Consider the following 21305-nt stretch of genomic DNA (forward strand, 5'->3'; position numbering starts at 1 on the left):
TAATCTAAGATGGTTCAATTAATATATCTCGCAAGATAATTTTTTACTAGCAAAAAAAAAATATCGATAAATCAATTTAAAATGCATGACCTTTAGATGATCTCGATACCTTAACTATGCATAACCCTAAATAATTTAAAATTTAACTTTAAAGAGTAAAAGCTTTTTTAAAAATCTCTTGCAATGTGATTTAAGACTAAGACTTTTTAATTGCAATGCGAATTAAAGGTTTGGCTTCATGTCCACCTTCATTTATTATTCACAGTGCCCTTAGATTGAGCATGATCAATCAAATTCTCCCAAGTCATGGTTGAACAAGGTGGTCTACAGGTACGATCATACTGTCCTAGTAAGAAAATCATCGACTGCAACAGCATCCTCAAGCTCTGGCATGTAAATTGTGGGATGAGGAACCCTATCAAATTGTGGTGAGTCAAACATTTGATGAAGTGGCTACTCTCCCTAAACGAACTGTTCAGCTAAGGATACAAGAAATTCCACTCGAGACAATCTGGCTATTATAAAACTCTGTTCCAACTTTTTCTCAAATTAAAATTTGGTCTGCACTTTTTTCCCAATTCATTCTGAAGCAACTTTGAATTACTATCATTTGCAAAGTAACCTTGATTCAATATAATCTAGTTTTCTAAACGTTCTAAAATCCATAGGGTACAAAGGTCAGAGTAGAGGTTCAAGGGAAAAGGATGCTTAAACAAATTTGCATCTCTCAAATAAGTAGAGAAAAAGAATGGTAAACACTAGGAACTCTTACTGACAGGTCAGAAAGGAAGAATAGTTCAACTCTTGTTTAAGTTAAGAGTTAGAACTTTATCTAATTCCATTTTTAACTATAAAAAAAAAGTTCTACTCTTTTTGTCAATAATAAACTGCTGATGTTACCATCTACTAAAAATTACTTTAGTCTTGTGAAGGTTTCAAGTGGAGTGGAAATTCCATCTCCAGTTCACAAGCCAGGGACTTTGGATATCTCTAGAATGACTAAGAGCTTTTTATTTAACCTAGCTAGATGAATAATCACATCCAACCTCAATTTCAATTACTCCATAGAATGCCAACCGTGATAACAGTTTTAAAGAAAGAAAACTATAAATCATAGAAGAGATCAATTTTAATAGGTTAAAAATACATTTATATTGTAAATAATAAAAAATATTAGATCGAGGAGTCTACGACAATGTAAAGTAAGATCCGTTAGCTCCTAGGACGTAAAGTAGACAATAGACACATGATATTTTTGGTATAATAAGGAATTGAATCTTACAGAATTCACGATCTGAAATCCACCTCACCATTTGTTTTGTATTCGTCCTATCATACGCTTTCTGTTTATGTATCTGAATTTATCTTTCTCCATATATCAGTGAGACTGACTTTAGGAAGACCGCTAATTAAGATGACTCTTTTTCATACAGGTGGGACCGTTGAGGTGATGAATTTTTTTCTTCTTCTACTAATATTGTATGTGTATAATAATTTTGATAGTATCATATTAAGGTTCATAAATATGCTATGAAATTTATACTATTTCAATTTAACTGAAATAAATAATTGAACATAAAAGTTTGATTTTTTAACAAAATATTAATTATTTTAGTTAAATCAATTTAGTTTTGATTTTAAATTTTAGAAATTAAATAAACTGAATTTTTATTTAAATAATAAAAAATATTAAATATTTTTATTTTTATTTTTAAATAGATTGAGTTTTTATTAAAAAATCTTAATATTTTTGTTAATCTTTTTTTAAAACAATTAATTCAGTTATGATCAAATTAATTTTGTTTATCAATTCAGTTTATTGGATCTTGTTGATGGTTGGTCGAAAAAAATAATTACCCATCATAATCTTGTTTTAGAACTATTGCATTTTGTGTGTTCATAATTTTTCTTTAAAAAGTAAAAAATATTTAAATTCGAACAACATGATGTGTATTTATAATGCAAGCAACTAATATGATATAATATAACATAAATTAACTTTTTAATTGCTTAATAATACATTTACAGAGAAATAATTTTTCATCATTAAGAAGAGGAAAAATACTATAGAATTTGATTATTTATATAGTAGATAAAAATTGAGATAATATAGAATTGATTAGTACGGGACAGACTTATTAAAATGGACAAGAGTAGAATTTTAATGAAATCGAGATAATACCCTTCTCTGCAGTGACTAATTGTAGTTTTTCCAATTTACTTTTTTACAGGGGGGCGCGTGGGGATCGTATAGACAATTGAGATGGCAGATTTCATTTTTGTAAAAGAGGACAATATAGAGTTTAGTTGATATCTGATATCTCAGGGGCCAAAATGCAAAGGAAACCTTTTTCGTTCTTTCTTTTCCGCCGAAGCCCAAAAATGGTAGTCGGCCCGGAAGGCCGGAACCCTACATGATTCATCCGATCGCATATCACCACTATCGATCGAAAATCATCCAGAACAAACTAGCGTCCGAGTCTCCAACTCCGCCTCGTCTAGCGTCCGAGTCTCCGACTCTGCCTCGTCTTTCTACTCAGGAGCTACCGCCGACCGGCCACCGATGCCGCCCAAGGGACAGCCTTCGAAGGCAGATCTCGCTAAGAAGCAGAAGGTCGTCGAGGACAAGACCTTCGGTCTGAAGAACAAGAACAAGAGCAAAAATGTCCAGAGATATGTCCAGAACCTGCAGCAGGCCGTCCAGCCCAAGGCCGATCCTGCAAAGATCGCTGTGAAGGTATTTTCCTCTCTCGGTCTGTTACTATTTAAAGGAAGACAGGAAGATTCATTTTTTATGGCATTTTGATTGGCACGAGCAGAAGAAGAAGGAAGAGGAGAAGGCTCGCGAGAAGGAGCTCAACGATCTGTTTAAGATCGCCGTTAGTCAGCCCAAAGTCCCAGTTGGTATGCTTTTCTCTCACGCCGCTATCCACTTTACCTTAAGTCTTCCTTCCATGATCAATTTGCAATTTTGAGTATTTTATTATAGATAAAATAGTACTTTTTTATAAGTGGGCATTAATATTCTGGCTTAGGTGTTGATCCTAAGTCGATTGTGTGCGAGTTCTACAAGGTTGGGCAGTGTCAGAAAGGATTCAAGTGCAAGTTTTCACATGACCTAAATGTTCAGAGGAAGGGTGAAAAGATCGACCTGTACAGCGATAAGCGTGATGAAGGTCAGGCATGAATCTAGGTTATTTCTGTTCGCATTTCTAGTTGATGTTGCCTGCATTTGACAATACATAATTCCTGAACAAGAATGCATTTTTTTTTTGTATTTTTAACTATCCATCATAGTTTTTTAGTTGCATGCACGACGCTCTTCAACTTGGTTCTACTAGTGAAAACATGCTAAGTATCTTTATTTTATTTTATTTTTTCATTTTGCATATCAATGTTCAAGAACTACTTTAATAGTCTAACCATGCAACTAAATCTAGTTTAAAGTATGGAAATAAGATAGACAATATGGCAAAGATAAAGAATAATAATGATAGGTCTATTTTAATTTTCCTTCATTTTGTGAACTCGAGAGAATTGCTAACTTTTGTAGTCTACAGTTTATTCTTTTTGCTTATGAGGAAGGATAGTAGGTATAAATATCTCCAAATGGCAAATGTGCCTTGGATGGGGTCATCATGAATAACTGAACATAAAAAAAGTTAACTTGGGTACGACCTATTGCCCTTGTTTTAATGCTCTAATTACCCAAAAGGATGGATGAAGAAAGGATGGATTGCATGAGAGTTGAGATACTTTTCTTCATTTACTTAGTGTAAAATTAAAGAAAGGGTGGATTCCAAATCCATCTGCATATCATTTTTGATACTTTTTCCATTCGCTCAAAATCTAGTGGAATGAACATACCTTCCTTCCTCCCATGCCAAATTTGATGTCCAGCTCTCATGCCAAAACCTAGCAGCTCCCATGCCATATCTCTCGACCAACCGACGAGCCAACAGCCTGGTGAGCTCACAGCGTCCAGGCTAGACCACAAGCTTGTGATGGCTAGGCCTAGCCACGAGCTCATGATCAGGAGAGTTTCTCCTCCCTTTCTCATTTTCCCTTCCTTCTTTCTTCCTCTCCTTTTTTTCTCTTTATTTCTTTTCTTCCTTTTTCACTGATCATCTTTTCCCACCCTTGATCCTTTCCCCTCCTCTATCCACCCTCTAGAGCCTAACATCAAAATAAATGCAGCAGCACCACAACAACTGGCAAATTCCAACACTTGTTGGCTATTTGGAATTAGTGATTATTATTTAGATGTGAGATGTCTATGAGTAAATCAAAAGAATCATATCACATTTGCTTCTCCTTTATCGTTAACTTAACTACTGGGATCAGTACTATAGCAATCATTTTGGAAAACGTGAAGTGCAAAGAACTTCTTTAAACTTTTCTCCTGTGTACTTTTTAAATAGGAGAAGATTATGAAAATTGACAAAATACTATTGCATAATTGCACTAGTAGTTCTAAAAGAGTTAATTTTTCAGCTAATGCAAGTTTTTCAATATCTTAAGCTATCAGATGCAGTGCAGAGGGAGACAAGCTAACTTATCTTAACACAATTAAAAGAGTAGACAATATCTTTGATTTACTAGTTGTAAAAACTTACACAGAATTTTATGGCAAGGAAAATGATTCATATAGCAGACAGTGTGTGAGACTTGTGACTGGTTTTTGTTGCTGAAAAATGAGCAAGATTTCTGGCACATAGTTTGTAAAGCTGGAAGTCATTTTCGTTTTTATATATCAGATAGTATCTTTTATGCTTAGACTTTGGTTTTGATGTTCTTTAGAGACGATGGAGGACTGGGATCAAGAGACGTTGGAGAAAGTTGTGGAGACGAAGAACAAGGAGTATAATCAGAACAAACCTACTGATATTGTATGTACCACCAATTTTTCCCTTGAACTTACACTGTTTTGCATCGTGCTACACATTTCAGTTTTCTTAGTTCAGTATATGCATATATATTGGTGGATGGATGTTGAAATCAATTATTCTAAACACTGGCTTAACTTAAGTTACTACGAAATCTGTTCTTTCTCAATCTTAGTCTAAGTCAATACTTTATTGGTAAGTTCCTATTTACTAGAACAAGCATACTGAACTTTTCCATTGAAAGTTTATAGTCTCCTTTACCTTAGCTCAATTAACAAAATGGCGTATGCATGTTACCAATTGTGTAGGATACAAAACACACTACATAATGATGCATGTTGACCAACTGAAGCAATTTATATATAAGAGAAAATTTACATATGGACCTCAGACATACATAGGAAATGTTTCTTATTTGTCTATTAGGCAACATGGTTTAGTCAAAGCCATATTAACTTTGACATTACTTGGATTTGATAAACATACGGTTCGATTTAAGCTAGATAATCCTTATGCAACAGTAAGCAAGGTAGTCCCTTACCGCATTTGCCTATGTGACTGCATAAACAATTTATGCTTTTAGAACAATGGTCGAGGGTATCGTTGATTGGTCAAGAGATTATGACATTATAAATTCACTAAAAATATATCAGATGTGCAGACACGTCCTTTATCGATATGAGGTGACATTGAAACAACATTGTTCTCTACTAGGGTTGTGACCAATACTGAAATTGTTGAAACATTCCCATCCATGAGCTTGCTTTTTTGTTTGTTTATGTAAATTGTTAATTTTAGTTTATGTTTGATATAAATAATATTGTGCTTTCTTGTGGAAACTTTCCATGCATGTTCTAATTGATATTAGTAATATGTTGTGCCTTTTTGGAATTTTCATTCATTTGTTGTCTCTTCATGTTAATTATTTTAGATTGTGTGCCTTTGTTTGCTCGATCTGCACTAGCAGGCATTGTGATACAGATTCATCAATATACACTGCTTTAGTTCTATGAAGTCAATTAGTCAATGTTGTTTCTTCTGGATCAATTTTAAATCTGCATTACGTTCTCTGAATTATATTTGCATTGGTGTTATAATCAAATCCACATGTCAATTAATCTTGCATCAAGTTGTAATCAAAATCAATTTGGCTCTTGTAGTCTGTTTCGGTTTCCTGAGCTTGTTTTACATTCAGTGCGACTCTTGTCAAATATAATTGAAGAAAGGGAGTATTTTGAAGCTTACTAAGTCTAGCCTTTATTCTGGTCTGCTGAGTGAATTTGGTCTTGTAGATCAATTAATTAAAGCAACAGATTTGCAGCAATTATTTATGAAAGTAGACAACAGACGTCAATATCTACTAATCTAGGTGTACATTTCTCTTTAAGTTCCTGCTGGATATTTATAACAACATTTGACTTTGGTGCTTTTCACTTAGATTTGATATTTGAGTCATGAGATTTGGTACAAAAAGAATGCATTGGAGACGTAATCGCAGATCCTTCTGATTTGGATCTATCAGCTTGGAGTAAATGCATTTTTTATTTCGTGCTTTGTTAATGATACCATGTAGATCTCATTTGTATGCCAAATCTTAGATCAATTCAAACTTAGTACATGATTTGGAATCATACCTAGGAACTATTTACTAGCTTGAAGTTAGATGTGATATGATAATTATTCCATCATAGGTGGCATGCTTCTGAAAAGTCAATCTATTTTTTGTTACACTAAGTTGCCAAGTTGGGACAGGCAGCAAACATGTTATACATCGGTTTCCTCTTGCATTATGTCACATTGTTATGTGTGTCTTAAAGTCAAGTGACTTCCACATGGTCCACATTTTTTACCACGATCTCGCTAATCATTTCTTAGTATCTATTTTTTATATGATACACTTGTTTCTTTGAATTGCAAATAGCAGAATAAGCCTCAGAACCATTGTCTTCCTTTGTGCGGTCTAGACAATCAATTGCTTGCCTACCTAGGCTTCTACCTATGGTTTGATTTTCATGACTCAGATCACATGGTAAATCAATATCTTTTGTTGAAGCGTAGGAGTTTTATTCTGATCTCAATGTACTTTAATCCAATGGTTATTTTCATTTCGGAAATGCTACTCCTGTAACTTCTTTACCATTTTCTCTTAGCCTTCTCCTATTGAACATTTCACCTGATCTCATTTCTGATGTTCAAGCTATTTCTCCTATGTCAGTTTGGCGATTAGTCAGATTGTTAACCTTGTTTGTTTTGAGTCTGTTGAATGCCTGACACAAAAATTGTATCAAAATATAAGTTAACCTGCAACACTTTTAGGTGCTTTTCTACTAATAACCTATTGCTAAGAGATCCTGCTAATACAAAGATGAGTGTTATGAATTGGATCTTGCTATATAATAATTAATTGAGATTGACACTCAACATTATATACCCACATCAGAAATTCTTCCCAATGGCATTGAATTTTTTTCTCATTTGTACCAATTATTCTTGGTTGAACTTTTCCCATTCTCCAGGCAGGTAGACTCTGAGAACAAATGTGATCACCTTGCAACATTTGTTTCTTTTCCTTGACCAACAGTCAGGTCTCATTTCTAGGAGATGAAGGGGCACCTATATTTTGGAGAAAGATGAAGTTGCAAAAGAATTTATAATCACTTTTTCCTTTGTTTCTTTCCCTTTTTTCCTTTTTGAAAAGGAGAGAGACTTATAAAATCAGGAAGAAATAAAGGAGAAATCTAGATGAAAAAAAAAAACTGCCACATGGTGCATTCACCAAACTCATTTGGTGAGATCAAACTTCAGTTCATATTTCATATTGGTCTGCCAACATCAAAACTTTATCCACTAATCCAAAACTCGGCTGGAGATCAGATTTCAGACTGAAAGTGCAGATTGTGTTGCTGATACAATCTGATGATTGCAGACCAATGCAATCAAAACTTTAGAAGTCACCAATTCATCCATCGGTGGTGCCTTCATCAATTCATCTTCGCTCCATTTGAATCTTGATGCCATCAAATGTTGCTAAGGGGCACAAAATGCATGTTTCTGGAATAAATTTGAAGAGGCGCATCTTATGATTGCAATGGTTCATAAAATGTCTCTTTCATGAATAAATTTGAATTTGCATGCTGTGCCAATGGATCATCTACAGGATATGGAATATGCACCAGCTGATGACTATTCGGTTTTGATGGTTGCTTTTGTTCTATTTTTGAGGATCAGTGATTTTGTGATTCTGTTTAATGCTGAATTAATTTTTCGTTTGTTAAAGTTCAGCATAGACAGTAGGAATATAAAGTTGTTGGCATGTTTATATTCATACTTTGATTAAGGTTTGGTAATAATTGCTTTACCTAGGTCTGTAAATTCTTTTTGGAAGCAGTGGAGAAGAAACAGTATGGGTGGTTTTGGGTTTGCCCAAATGGTAGCAAGGAATGCCAATATAGGCATGCACTTCCTCCTGGTTATGTATTGAAGTCCCAGATGAAGGCATTGCTTGAGGAAGAAGCTGAAAAGATATCAGTTGAAGAGGAAATTGAAAATCAGGTAAGTTTAACATTGCTTCTGCTTGTTGGTTGATTAACATTTTGTTCTCTCAATTTACATCAGCTCCAATTTTTTTCCCCACAATTCCATGAAAAAAGTCTTATTTGTCTCACTCTAGAGCGTGTTGCTTTTTTTGTTGCAACATCCTTTTATGCTTACACGAGGTCATTTCTTCACAGCGAGCAAAAGTTACTACATCAACTCCTATTACTCCTGATTTGTTCATGCAATGGAAAAGGAAAAAGATGGAAGAAAATGAAGCGGGACTTGCTGCAATGCGTGCTGATAGGGCAAAGAATGATCGCATGAGGTAATTTATCTTCATTTGTTGTTGTTAAAGTAACATTGTCTGCAGATCATTGATTAATTGATTGTTTCTCCTTGTGTCAGTGGTCGGGAGTTGTTTCTGTCAGATTCAAGTTTATTTGTTGATGATGATGAAGCATATGAGAAGTACAATAGAGATGAGCAACCTGAATCTACTGATCAAATGGTATTCTCAGTTTTCACTTTTTTCAAGTTGTCTATTTTAGTTTGTTGCTTCAAATATCGTTTTTTGGTTTTCTGCATAAGAATAACTCATCATATTCAAAAATAATAAATGAATAACAAAAAAGGAAAAAATTTGAAGGTGCAACTGTGTTTTCAATTATATATGATGCCAAACTTATCTTTCAGTGGAAAAATTGGGTGGCAGTGTAGCATAAAGGTAGTTTTAGAAAAATGCAAAAGGGTCATGCTAAAAATTTTGATTTTTTTTTTCTATCTTAGAGTCTTCCTTCACAAATGATTTTTGAGGAAAATTGCTTATATTGTGTTCATAAACAAAGTAGAAAGAAACGTGGTGTTTGGATGTTTATATAGAAGTTCCATAGTGTCAGAACACTGATCAAGTTTGACCCTAAATGTGAGCTAAGCTTACAAACCATCCTAACACGTCTTTTCCTCATATCTGAGTTTCAGCTTCAAGATCAATTTTGTAAACACCTCTTGCACTATTTGTATGGTTGCAGGCCCAGAGTGAACCTAAGATGGATGCACAAACTTCTTCAGCCTCTGCCGACCATGCTAAAGCAGCAGTTGACGACGAAGTCGACGACGTCGATGATGACGATGAGCTGGATATTGATGAGTTAAATGAGCTCGAAGCAAGCTTATCAAGAACGTCTATCCAGATACGTGAGCCAGGCACCGGGGCATAATTGCAACGTGCTGTCTGTAGTTGAGAATTAGTACGATGCCAGCTTTCTCCTAAGCGACTTCCTAAAGCTTGTCAATTCTCATTAAAGACTGTCTTGCTATAGCGAAGATGCTAGTTTTGATGCAGTAATCTTTTTCGCAAGGTATTGACACTGAACGATGGATCGTGAACTTTGTATATTTATTTTTTCTGTTAATTTCGACATTTGGTAATTCATGATCGGTACATCCAAGATGATCATGCATTGATCACTGATTGTTGTTGTTCTAGAGTATTCGAGTCTCATTAGTTTTGAGAAGCATTTAAAGATTTTTGTCCCCCATTAGAATCAATGTTGGACAGTATTTTCCAGTTGATTAACGATTGTTTAAATGATCTGAAAGCACTCTAACATATCTACTTTGCTAAATCATGGTCAATCACACTATATGAGATTGAGTTATATAGATTCTTGGATTTTTTTTATTATATTATTATTTATATTTAAATAAATTTTATTTTATTTTATTATTATTAATTAAATTTTTTATTTTTTTTCTTATTTGGTGTACATATTTAATTTTATATTATTTAATTAGAATATTTATTTATCATTCATTATTTATCTTTCAAATTTTTTTTTGATAGGTACAATCTTTATTTTTATTTTTTATTCATATATTTGAATCATAATTTAATATTTAATTTCATATAATATATTAGATTTAATTATTATGTTATTTAAAATTTTTTTAAGTTTGAAAAGTATTTTACTATAATAGCTGATATCATGCTCTTATTTGTTTGTTTGATAAATTGATCGTCAACAAATTATATTTTTATTTGGGTGTGCTTTCAATTGCCCACGTTTCGTTATCCAATTGAGCAAAGTGCTCCGCAGCCACTCCACGTGCCGCCACCAGCGGCGGTCGCGCCAATTCCGGCGCCATCGGGGAGCCACATCCGGAGCTGGAGCTGGAGCTGGCGCTGTCGCTGGCGCCGTCACTGTCGCCACCCACTCCTCCTCGGTGGCGATGCGTGATACAGCGGCGCACACATCACTCACAGCGACAGCGTCACAGGCGTCCCTGGTCGTTCGTGGATTCAGCGACAAGCGTCGTCAACGCAAAATTTTATAAACAACGCCAGCGCCGAGGAAGGATTCTCTAGATTACGCGACAATTTTTTAGGGGGAAAAAATTAAAGAGGATCCAAACAGTCATCAGCAGTTTACAAAATTCTCTCTTCCTCAAGATGCACTTGTTTCTGAGGAAAAAGGAGAGATTAAAAAAAAAAAGAAAGACTAGTACAGCATGCGAAGGCAATGGAAAAGTTACGTTGTTTCTGGTAAGGGAACTTTGTTTTGGGATATGATCAGTCGAACTCAGGCTCGGGAAGGAGGTTCAGATCGAACTTTCGAAGGGGTTTCTTGTGCGGTGCTGGCGGAGGTAAAGGGTTGGGGCGGAGATCTACCACTGAGGACGACTCCGAGTCACTCTGGGCGGCGTTAGGGGCTGCGGCCGGCGTCAGACCGGCGATGAATAGCGGGTGACAGATGGTAACGCGATTGAAGGCTGCCTCTGGTTTCTCTGGCCTGAAGCCGGTCGAGTCGAAGAGGAAGCAGGGACCGCGCGCCGTCGGCATCGCCGGAGCGACGGGATAAGGGCGAAATGGAAACCGCGCGGCGCCGCAGCGGCCGCGTTCGAGCAGATCGAGGTCGATCGACGGCGGGAGCGGGACCGCGAGGGGCGGCACCGGCGCTGCCTCCTCGCGGCCGCACGACTCCACCGTGCTGCTCTGGCTGCTAGGGCTGCCGCTGCCGCCGCCGGTCGCGCGAGGCGCGACCGCCGCGACGCCCTTTTTGGGATTGGCGGCGTCGGGGTGGGGGAAGTTGGTCTTCGCCTTGGATCCGCGGAACTGGCGGGCGGCAGCGTCGTACGCCCGCGCCGCTTCCTCCACGGTGTCGAAGGTCCCCAGCCAAACCCGGCTCTTCTTCGCCGGGTCTCTTATCTCCGCCGCGTACCGCCCCCACGGCCGCTTCCTCACCCCTCGGAAATGCATCTCCTTGCCTCCACCGCCTCCGGCGCAAATGCTCCCTCTGCCTTCCACCGCCTGCGCCACCACCATCTTCGATCGCCCTCCTCTCTCTCTCGATCTGGTGGAGCTTATATATCAAATTACAGCGAGATTTAGAAGGTGATTAAGGGGAAAATGAGAATTATTCGGCGCAGTCAACGAGTCGTTCGGCCACCCCATGCTCGCTGCTCTCGCATTCTCGTACCCGACGTTCACACCCGACTTTTTACCCCATCGCTCATCTGTACAGGGGCCCATTAGGAGACTCGAATGGACGCTTGACGTTTAAGACAAAAGTACGGCACGACTCCCTCCCCGCTCCGTCGGTGCGACGGACGGTCGTTAATTACTTTGACCGACTCTGCGGCCGCGTCCGCGTGGGTCCGTCACCTGTCAACATCGGCCGCTCATGCGCCGCATAATTTGGATCGTCTTCCGTGCGCGCCTACACCGCGGACGGCATCGTGGAGCTGCTCCCGTGGTTGGCGGTTACGCGGGACGGAGCGGGGGGCAGTAAAAGCCCGACACGTGTGCGCGGCGGAGCGCCATCATTGCGGGGCGATCGGGCGGTGAGGATTCGGCGGTGCGGCAGTCGCGGGCCTGTTCGAGTCAGCGAGCGGCACGTCGTCGCAGTGAATCAGCGAGCAATAAATAGGGACGCGGTGCGGTGGGTGGGTGGACAATGACGTGGATGTGGACGGGTTTGACTCCGCCGACGCTGCGCGAGGTGTCGCGAGGCGATTGGGTCCGGATCGCCTCAGCGATATGCGACGGGCGCATAAAGACTTGTGTGATTCGCCGGGGACAGCCACCACCGGCTACAGCGGCTCGAACGGGACTCATCGCGGACGTGGCCGTCGCTGTCCCGGGGCTGCGTCTTCCATCGTGGCGCACGCATATTGCGCTCGCAGAGGGAGGCTCGCTTTCGAAGACAATTACGGATCAAAGTAAACGAGTGTGTTGGTGTTTGTGGTTTCGGTTAGGGTGAAGGGTCTCCCATGCTGTTGAAATGGTTGACCTGATGAGGTGCAATCTGATTCTCACTTGAGTTGCATGTAAAGACTCATGTGTTCAACCTAAATATTTAATGTGATGGATATATAAATTACACTAGATGCAGGGTGATTCATCGCATTTAATGATTCATTTGTTAGAATTCTTGTTCATGGATATTTCTTATGAATGACTTATATATTTATATATATATATGATATATATATATATATATATGAATTTATTTTTCTATTAAATAATTCATATTTTCTTGATTTTATTATGATAAATAACTAGAATTATGGTTAGACAATTCTCATATTCGTGCAATATGATAATGAATAATTTAAAGGAAGATGAAAACTGAAAAGTCTATTCTCTACAGCAAAAAAAGATAGAATCCGTCACCCAGCGGCCATCACACAGTAGGTCCCACGACCATCTATGAGGAGGTAAATCGAGAAATTAAAGTTAGTCACTACGGAGAAGACATTATTTCGGCTTCGTAGAGATTCGACCCTTGTCCACTGTAATAAATCTGTCCTGTAATAATCAACTCAATCATGCCCAGGACATCTATTCTGTTATTCATGTAATATGAGAATGAATGAATTGAATTAAGAGACAATTGAATGTACACATTGATGGAATTGATAAATGAAAAATTACAAAAGGGTCCTCCCTCTACCCCATTATATAGGTTTTTTTTTTCATCAAAGAGGCTAAGCAAGAAAAGAGGTCAAGAGGGAGAAACACACTCATCTTAAGAGGCTAGCTTTAGTTTCTTCATACTGATCAAATTATCATGAACCAAGGTATGTTTTACTTTTAAGTATCATATTGTGAAAATCATTTAATTCAAAATCTTGGGCATTAAGAAATATCCAATATGATAAACTTAATTTACATATGTATATTCATATTCATGAAGATATATGCATGTTATGCTAATAATGTGGTATCAGAGCATTTGTTAAGAACTTATGATTTTTCATCAAAGAATGTTTTTCTCTCTTGATAGATTTTGTGTTAATTTTTTTTTATGTTGTGTTTTCTTCTAATGTCATTTACATGTACAAATATGAACATGTAATTATGAATGTTCTTGACATATACGATGACTTAATTGAGGAAGCTTATATATTGCACATGTCGAGTAATTATGCAAAAAAAAAAAAGACTAAAAGTGATGTATGTTTTTTATTGGCATCTCAACTTTCTAATGAACATAATGTATTAAGCATGTTACACTTATTTGTGTTTAGATTAGATCTTTGTATGCTTTCTATATAGTCATTCATTAGAAATAAATGATTATGATCATTACATATTTACTTAGTATAAGAGTTAATTATGAATGTTTTATGTTTGATTATGTTTCATGGATCGTAAAGTTAAAATTAAACACATATGCACCTGTTTATTGTCATTATTATTTAATTTAATGTCTATATTATGTATAATTTATTAGTCACCAAAATGGTTAAATTAAAAAATTCTAGACATTAATTAATAATATTAAATTATTCATAAGTATATGTGATGCTATGAGATGATATGATGAAATTACTTAATTCTTAGCATGGATAATTTAAAGTTCATTGATTATAAAAAATTAAGAATCATCCAAAGGTTGGTTACCTTATTTTATGATCATCAATATAATTGTGGTTAATTTATATACTTTGTTAGATATGTTTGCCCCCGAAGCATAGCTGAGTTGGTTATGACAAAGCAAAGTTGTAGAAATGGGCAAGAGTTCGAATCAAAGTGAAGCCGAGATAATATCCTTCTCTGTCATAGCTAATTGCAATTTTTTGATTTTACCTCCTCATAAATGGTCGTGGAGTCGATCGTGTTCGAATCTCAATGAAGCCGAGATAATATCCTTCTGTCATAGCCTATTATGTGAAATTTTATTTGAACATCAATTATGTGTGTATTGTAGTATCACCCAAAAAGAGAACTTCAATATGCATTTAAAGTATATATGATTGCTATCTTAATTTTGTATTATGATTTATGAATAACATTGAAGTATGAGCATTCTATATATTTTGAAGCATCAACAACTATTACTCTTCATTCACAAGCTTTGTTTATTACAAAGTTTAATAGGTTTATTTTTTTTTGAATGAAGCGAACAAATTTGATTCCATTTAGATTCATTTGATTGAATCCCAGCGATTGAAGTAGATTAATTCTATATGATGGAGCTTGCATTGAATATTGACTACTCTGTCAATATTCCGAAAGACATATATAAAACGAAGTTTGATGGTCGCTACTTGAAAATTTTGGATAACTTTAAAAATTATGATAATATGGTGGCGGGTATGAAAAATATTAGAAATTATATGAGTGTTATAGGGGAAATAAAAATTTAAGATTGAGGAGATTAGGACGAACTCAAAACATTTTCTCCAGTTGAATTTTTGTCGATATTTGGAGAATCCAACAAATCTCTAAAATAATGATTGAAATTTTTATCCATCGCTCTCTAAATTTTTAATACATAATAATTTTTTTTATAAAAGATGGATGAAAATACGATGTATATATTACAAAAAAAAATGAACATTGCCCAACGTTTCAAAAATTGAATATTGATAACGTTCTCAAGAAAATAATTAAACCGTTGCTTGATTGATTTTTTTAAAAAATAAATAATTAAAAAACCTACAACGGGTACAAATGGACTAGCTCATAGTTTTTTTTAAATATTTTTTTAATTTTTTAATATAATAATTAGAAATCACCAAATAAAATTTTTTACTCGGTGATTTCTAATGCCTTGAACAATATCCCCTGCAATGGGGGATATTCGACGTTTGGGGATATTTCTTCAAATATCGCCATCAAATATCCCCCATTGTGGATGCTCTTATGAAAAAAATTTAAAGAGATAGATGTGATTGATTGATATAAAACATGATTATGCTCACATCAAGTGCCCCCTTATGGTCGATCTGACAATAAATTAGGTACTAAGTGGGAGGGCTTGTGGCTGCGATTGTGATGATGTCGTGGGCAGCAGATTCTATTAATGGAAAGGTTGATAATTTGATAATTTTAGTGGGAAAAGCTATGGGATAAATACTTGTCATATACTTCATTAGGACTAATAAGGACCTCTAAATTTTCATTAATCCTCATTAAGAAAATTGAGATATTTAAAAATGGATTGTGTCCTTTTTGGCCCACTTGGGCTCCTTCTCTCCCTTCGTCTTCGAAGTAGAGATTTTGATCGTCCTTCGGCATACTCCCAGTGGCCTGCAAATCAAAATGCTTGAGTGAGGGGTCGACGTTGCCAACACGACTCCTCTGACGGTCAAGTCAGCGTTGGACTATGAGAGTAAACTCGTGGAAATACGAGAGAGAAGAAATATTCAAGAGAGAGATTAGAGAGATTGTTGGTGGAGAAAAATTATTTTTGCGTGCGAGAAATGATCATCATAGCTTCACTTACCTCTATCAGTCCATATATAGCTGACGAAAGGGAATCTCCACATAGGCAACTACATGAGCAAGATGTTGCCCACCATTGTCGGGCTGTTAGATCGTATAACTGACATTGTCGATGGTTAGGAAGCTAAGGGCAGCAACTGTTAGACCATATACTTGACATTGTCGGTCATTAGCTAGGTGTCACCTTATGCCAGATTGTTAGAGGTTGATTGGAGGTTGAGGCTGAGTGTCAGATTGGTTGAGTATCTGATTATCGAGTTTTTGAGTGAGTCTCTCAAGTCTGAATGGGTCGCCGTTGTATGAACGTTGAGTGCTCAGGAGCACAGACCCTGAGGGTTTTTCTCTCGAGTCTAAATGATGTTGTTGGTGGTGCTAAGTGCTCGGGAATGTAGACTGTAAGGGGCCTTCCTAAGTTTGAATGGGATGTTGCTGGTGGCGCCAAGTGCTCGGGAACACAGATCCCGAGTGACCTTCATAAGCCGAAAGGAACATCATTGGATGAAGGCTAAGTGCTCAAGGAAGGAGATCGACGAGTCGGGAGTATTCGGGGAAGGAGACTGGTGAGTCAGTAGTGCTCAGGAAATGAGACAGGAGCATCGAGAAGTGAGGTTAGGTGCTCAGGAGTAACTCCGGATACTGTCACATGTCCCCCTCCAAGTCGGACTGAGACGCAGAGTCGAATAAAGTCCGATAAAAATGTTGGATCGAAGAGGATCAGCTTGGCAAGGATTCCTCTGCATGAGGAATTTGCTTGATGAAATAAGTTAGGATATATAGGCGGGGCTGAAGAAGGCTTTTATTAAGCCATGCTGGGCAATGGGGTGGTAGTCAATCCGGACGGAAATCCTAAATATATATCATCACATGTCCCTCCTTTAAGTTGGATCAAGGAGCGGAGTTGAATAAAGTTCGATTAAGTATGGGGTGACAACGATGACCATAAGTATTTGTCGGAGGTTGAGGTTGAAGAAAGCCTGCTCGGCGTATTTGGAGTATATGTCTTAGAGCTGATGGAGAGGTTGAGACGACCCAACTAAACTCTTAGGGAGAGTTGACCCTTATGGAGACTTAAAAGAGGGAGATGACCCAACGGACGATTAAGAGTTCCATTCGAAGGAAGTTGATTTATGCGAGCATGGTTGGACACACTGAGAGGAAGATGCATACCCCGGTTGGGTAAAGTTGATCCTACCCCGACCCGAGAATGTCATTGGATAAATAAGTACATCATATTATTGAAATACTGGAGTATTGATTTTGCCCCAATTAGGGATTATAACTTGATCTCGCAATCAGGGGGTCAACAAGAATGCCAAGACTCTAAGAAAGTCAATCTGTCTCGATCCGAGTGAGAAAGCTTAATCTTATGGTCGTGAGGATAATAATAAGAATACCCAATAATATGAAGATCAAATCTTGCCCCTACCAAAGAGAAAAATCTGATCCCGTTGTCGTGAGAATGATAAGAAAATCAAAATACCAATATTCGACCAGGGAAAGGAAATCAATCCCTTACCCATGAGAATAAAAAAATTCAAGAAGGCTAAAAATTCGATCAATCCAGGTCAAGGAGAAGAGCTTAATCCCTCCATCTTGGGAATACGTACAAATATTTGGAGAGGTCTAAAATCCAATCAGTTCCGGTTGGGAAGATCAATAAAAATACTAAGAAAAATAGAAGACCAATCCCGCTTGGGATAATGTTGAGAATACCGATAAGACTAAGAGATCAATCCCATCCGGGGATAGTAAATAAGAATACCACTAAGATCAGAAGATCAATCCCGCCTGAGGATAGTACATGGATACCAATAAGATCAGAAGATCAATCCCACCTATGAATAAATAAATGAGAATGCTAATAAGATCATAAGACTAATATCGCTAGGGAATATTAACAAGAATACCGATAAGATCAGAAAACCAATGCCGCCTGGAGATAATAAATAGGAATACCAATAAGATCAAAAAATTCAATCTCACTTAAAAATAATAATAAGAATACCAAGAGTCAATTCCATGTCATACTGTAATGCACGCCGATCTTGCCCCGACTAGGGAGAGGAGCTCAAACCCATAAATCGTGAGGATGAGGCTATTATAATGTAGCGTACACTGATCCTATCCATGGTAGGGAATGAGCTTGATCCCGTAGACTATGAGGGTGGGGGCTAAAGTATTGCAAGGAAGTTCCCAAAGTAAGAGACTATTAAGAGAAACTAAGCTTGAGTGGTTGGGCGATCACTGTACAGTGAGGCTGAGATGTATGGGGCCATTAATTGAGCTGAGATTGTGCGGCCAAGACTGATTATTGACTTGAGCTTATTTGGGCAAATAATTGAGTTGGGGTCAGCGATTGAGAGGAAAAATTGAATTGAGATTGTGCGACCACTGAATTGCTGAATGCTGAGTAATAAAGTTAGGTTGTGTGGCCTAGGCAGAGACTGTGTGGCCGAAGGAATAGAGATGAGGCCGTAAGGCCATGAAACAACATAACACAATTGGAGTCATACGGGCTAGGTGGAACGACAACAACAAAGTTGTGCAGCCATGGTAGAGGCTATGTGGATAAGCTAAGAGATTGAAATAAGGTCATGCAACCGAGCCTGAGATACTATGAGAAGAGGACGTGTGGCCGAGCTAGAGGATTGACGTAAGGCTATGTGGCTGCTGAATAATTGAATGCTTAGCAAGAGTCAGACTGTGGCTGAGGCTGAAGCATTGAGAGTCAAGGTCGGGCAACAAAGACTGAGGTTGTGTGGTCATTGAGTAATAGAGTTGAGGTCGTGCAACTACTGAGTAACAAATTATGGTTGTGTGGCCAAGGCTGAAGTATTAAGAGTGGAAGCCGTCCAACTAAGGCTGAGGGCAAGTGACCATTGAGGATCAGAACACAATTAGGACCAAACGGTCTGATTAAGGCCATGTGATCATAAAACAACAAAAGAAAGAATGGGTCAGTATCAGCATGAAACAACAAAAGCAAACATGAAAACATATTGCAGTAAAGTAATAAAAGTTAAAGTGAAACCATGTTAAGACCGTGCGACAGAGGTGAAGAGTTGAGGATGTGAGGCTACTGAGCAACAGAGTTGAGGTCGTGTGGGTGAGATGGAAGACACCTGAGCCTGAGTGGGTAACAAGTGCTTGAGCTAGAGTTGATACTGAGATCGCACAGCCAAGAGCAAAGTGAGTGGTACTCATGCGAACTTTAGCATCCAAGTGCTATAGGATTTTCGTTAGTTTTGATGTGATCCGGATGGTTGACATTCCAAAGCTTATAGTTGACACTGAGATCGCACAGCCAAGAGCAAAGTCGTCAAGCTTTTGAGTACCTACATAGAGGTCAAAGGCCAAGTACCTGCATGGTGGTAGGGTTGTCAACTACCTACATGGTGATCAGTTAGCCAATTTGGATCCTTGAATCAACCCTGAGGTCAAGTGGTTCTGTAAAAGGTCCACCTGAGTTAAGAAGTTGATCGCTTCTTGTAAGGAAAAGCTTGTGTTTTATATCCCCCTTGCCAGTAGGAAGCTATGGATGCATCCCCTTGAATCGTTGTAGCTAAGGCTAAGGTCGAGTAGTCGTTTAATGATCGAGCATTGAATGATTGAATTGTCAAATGTCGAATGGTCGGCCGAGTGTTGCTTGGTCTGGTGACCAAGTGGCGAATGGCCAAAGGGCAGTGCTTTCCTACATTACCTTGGGTATTAACGGGACAAAATTGTCTGTTTTAGTAGAATGAGCACAGTTGATTTGTATAATGGGGTTGTTTGCATAGCTAAGAATGAGATACGGAGTAAGAAATTCTCCACTAGCTTTCTTGGGGGAGCATGGAGATTGGAGCATATCATGTTCTTGTGAGCCCTTTGATGGATGCGTCCGTCGAGACGTTGATGCGTCACTCGCCTCTTTTCCACGGAGCAAATGGCAGTGGAAGGATTCAAGTCTCCCATCCTAATGTCAGAGGAGCGAAAGGTTGTGGAGATGCATGCCTAAGAAATCTAACTCGTTGTTCTTTTCCATCGCCAGCCTCTGAAGATTTTTCTCTTCCTCTGACGTGTAGTATGAGGAAAGGAAACTAGAGAATTCGCGACTTACAGGTAGTGGAAGCGTTGAGAGCGATGTTGCTCCATCGCTCACTCATCATTGTAGTTTTTTGTATCTTTTCCCACAGACAATGTCAAATTGATAGTGTCTTTTTGTTGGGTTGCAAGGGTGCAAATATAGTTCCACATCTAAAACACATGGAAAAGATCATGGGTTTAAAAGGATGAAAGATATCTCCATTGGAATGAGGCCTTTTGGGGAGAGCCCAAGAACAAAGTCATGAGGGCTTAGGCCCAAAGTGGATAATATCATACCATTGTGGAGATATTTTGATTCCATTGGTACTAACACTTTTTTCGTTCACTCAGGCTCCTCCTCTCCCTTCGCCTTTGAAGCGGAGATTTCTATAGACCTCTGGCGTGCTCCCGATGACCTGTGAGTCAAAATGCGTCAGTGGGGGACTGGCGTTGCCTACGTGACTCCTTCGACGGTCAAGTTAGTGTTGGACTATGAGAGGAAACTCGTGGAAACATGAGAGAGAAGAAGTGTTCGAGAGAGAGATTAGAGAGATTGTTGATAGAGAAGAGTTGTCTCTGCATATGAGAAGAAAATCATCATCCCTTCATTTGCTTTTGTCAGTCCTTATATAATCGACGAATGAGAATCTCCACGTAGATGACCGCACGAGCAAGATATCACCCACCATTTGTATCATTGTATGATTATTAGACCGTATAATTGACACTATCGGTGGTTAAAACACCAAGGGCAATAGCTGTTAGACCGTAAATCTAACATTGTCGGTCGTTGACCAAGTGTCACCTTGTGCCAGGTTGTCGAAGTCTGAGCTTGAGTGCCAGATTGATTGAGTATTTGATTACCGAGTTTATGAGTAAAGTTTTCCAAGTCCAAATGAATCACCATTGTATGCATGTTGAATGCTTAGGAGCGCAAATCTAACGGGCCTTCTCAAGTGCTTAGGAGCACAGATCCCGAACGTTCTTCTAAGTCTGAATGAGAAATCATTGGACGAATATTAAATACTCAAGGAAAGAGATTGGCGATTCGAGAGTGTTCGAAAAATAAAATTCACGGATCGAGA

General features: G+C 38.2%; 2 protein-coding genes across 2 annotated transcripts; one reads left to right on the top strand and one right to left on the bottom strand.

Moving 5' to 3' along the window:
- The first annotated feature begins 2404 nt into the window (after positions 1 to 2404).
- On the top strand, positions 2405 to 9855 carry LOC141829206 (zinc finger CCCH domain-containing protein 11). Its single transcript, XM_074716622.1, has 8 exons — positions 2405 to 2737; positions 2820 to 2904; positions 3036 to 3176; positions 4801 to 4889; positions 8250 to 8438; positions 8618 to 8748; positions 8829 to 8931; positions 9452 to 9855. Exons 1-8 carry the CDS (start codon positions 2564 to 2566, stop codon positions 9638 to 9640), a joined length of 1101 nt encoding a protein of 366 aa, XP_074572723.1. The 5' UTR covers positions 2405 to 2563; the 3' UTR covers positions 9641 to 9855.
- A 924-nt stretch (positions 9856 to 10779) lies between these two features.
- On the bottom strand, positions 10780 to 11850 carry LOC141829208 (ethylene-responsive transcription factor 4-like). The gene has a single exon (XM_074716623.1). The coding sequence runs from the start codon at positions 11743 to 11745 to the stop codon at positions 10993 to 10995; it is 753 nt and encodes a 250-aa protein (XP_074572724.1). The 5' UTR covers positions 11746 to 11850; the 3' UTR covers positions 10780 to 10992.
- Between the last annotated feature and the right edge of the window lie 9455 nt (positions 11851 to 21305).

The sequence above is a fragment of the Curcuma longa genome, chromosome 5 (assembly GCF_044706935.1).
Source record: "Curcuma longa cultivar G26 ecotype Majalengka, Jawa Barat chromosome 5, ITB_CL_G26_1.1, whole genome shotgun sequence".
Lineage (NCBI taxonomy): Eukaryota > Viridiplantae > Streptophyta > Magnoliopsida > Zingiberales > Zingiberaceae > Curcuma > Curcuma longa.

What these genes read in the sequence shown, in the direction of transcription:
- LOC141829206 (XM_074716622.1), top strand. Translation starts at nt 2,564, where the DNA reads ATGCCGCCCAAGGGACAGCCTTCGAAGGCAGATCTCGCTAAGAAGCAG. An exon ending in AAGAGGAAATTGAAAATCAG is followed by an intron (nt 8,439 to 8,617) that starts GTAAGTTTAACA and finishes ATTTCTTCACAG; the next exon opens with CGAGCAAAAGTTACTACATC. An exon ending in CTGAATCTACTGATCAAATG is followed by an intron (nt 8,932 to 9,451) that starts GTATTCTCAGTT and finishes GTATGGTTGCAG; the next exon opens with GCCCAGAGTGAACCTAAGAT.
- LOC141829208 (XM_074716623.1), bottom strand. Translation starts at nt 11,745, where the DNA reads ATGGTGGTGGCGCAGGCGGTGGAAGGCAGAGGGAGCATTTGCGCCGGA.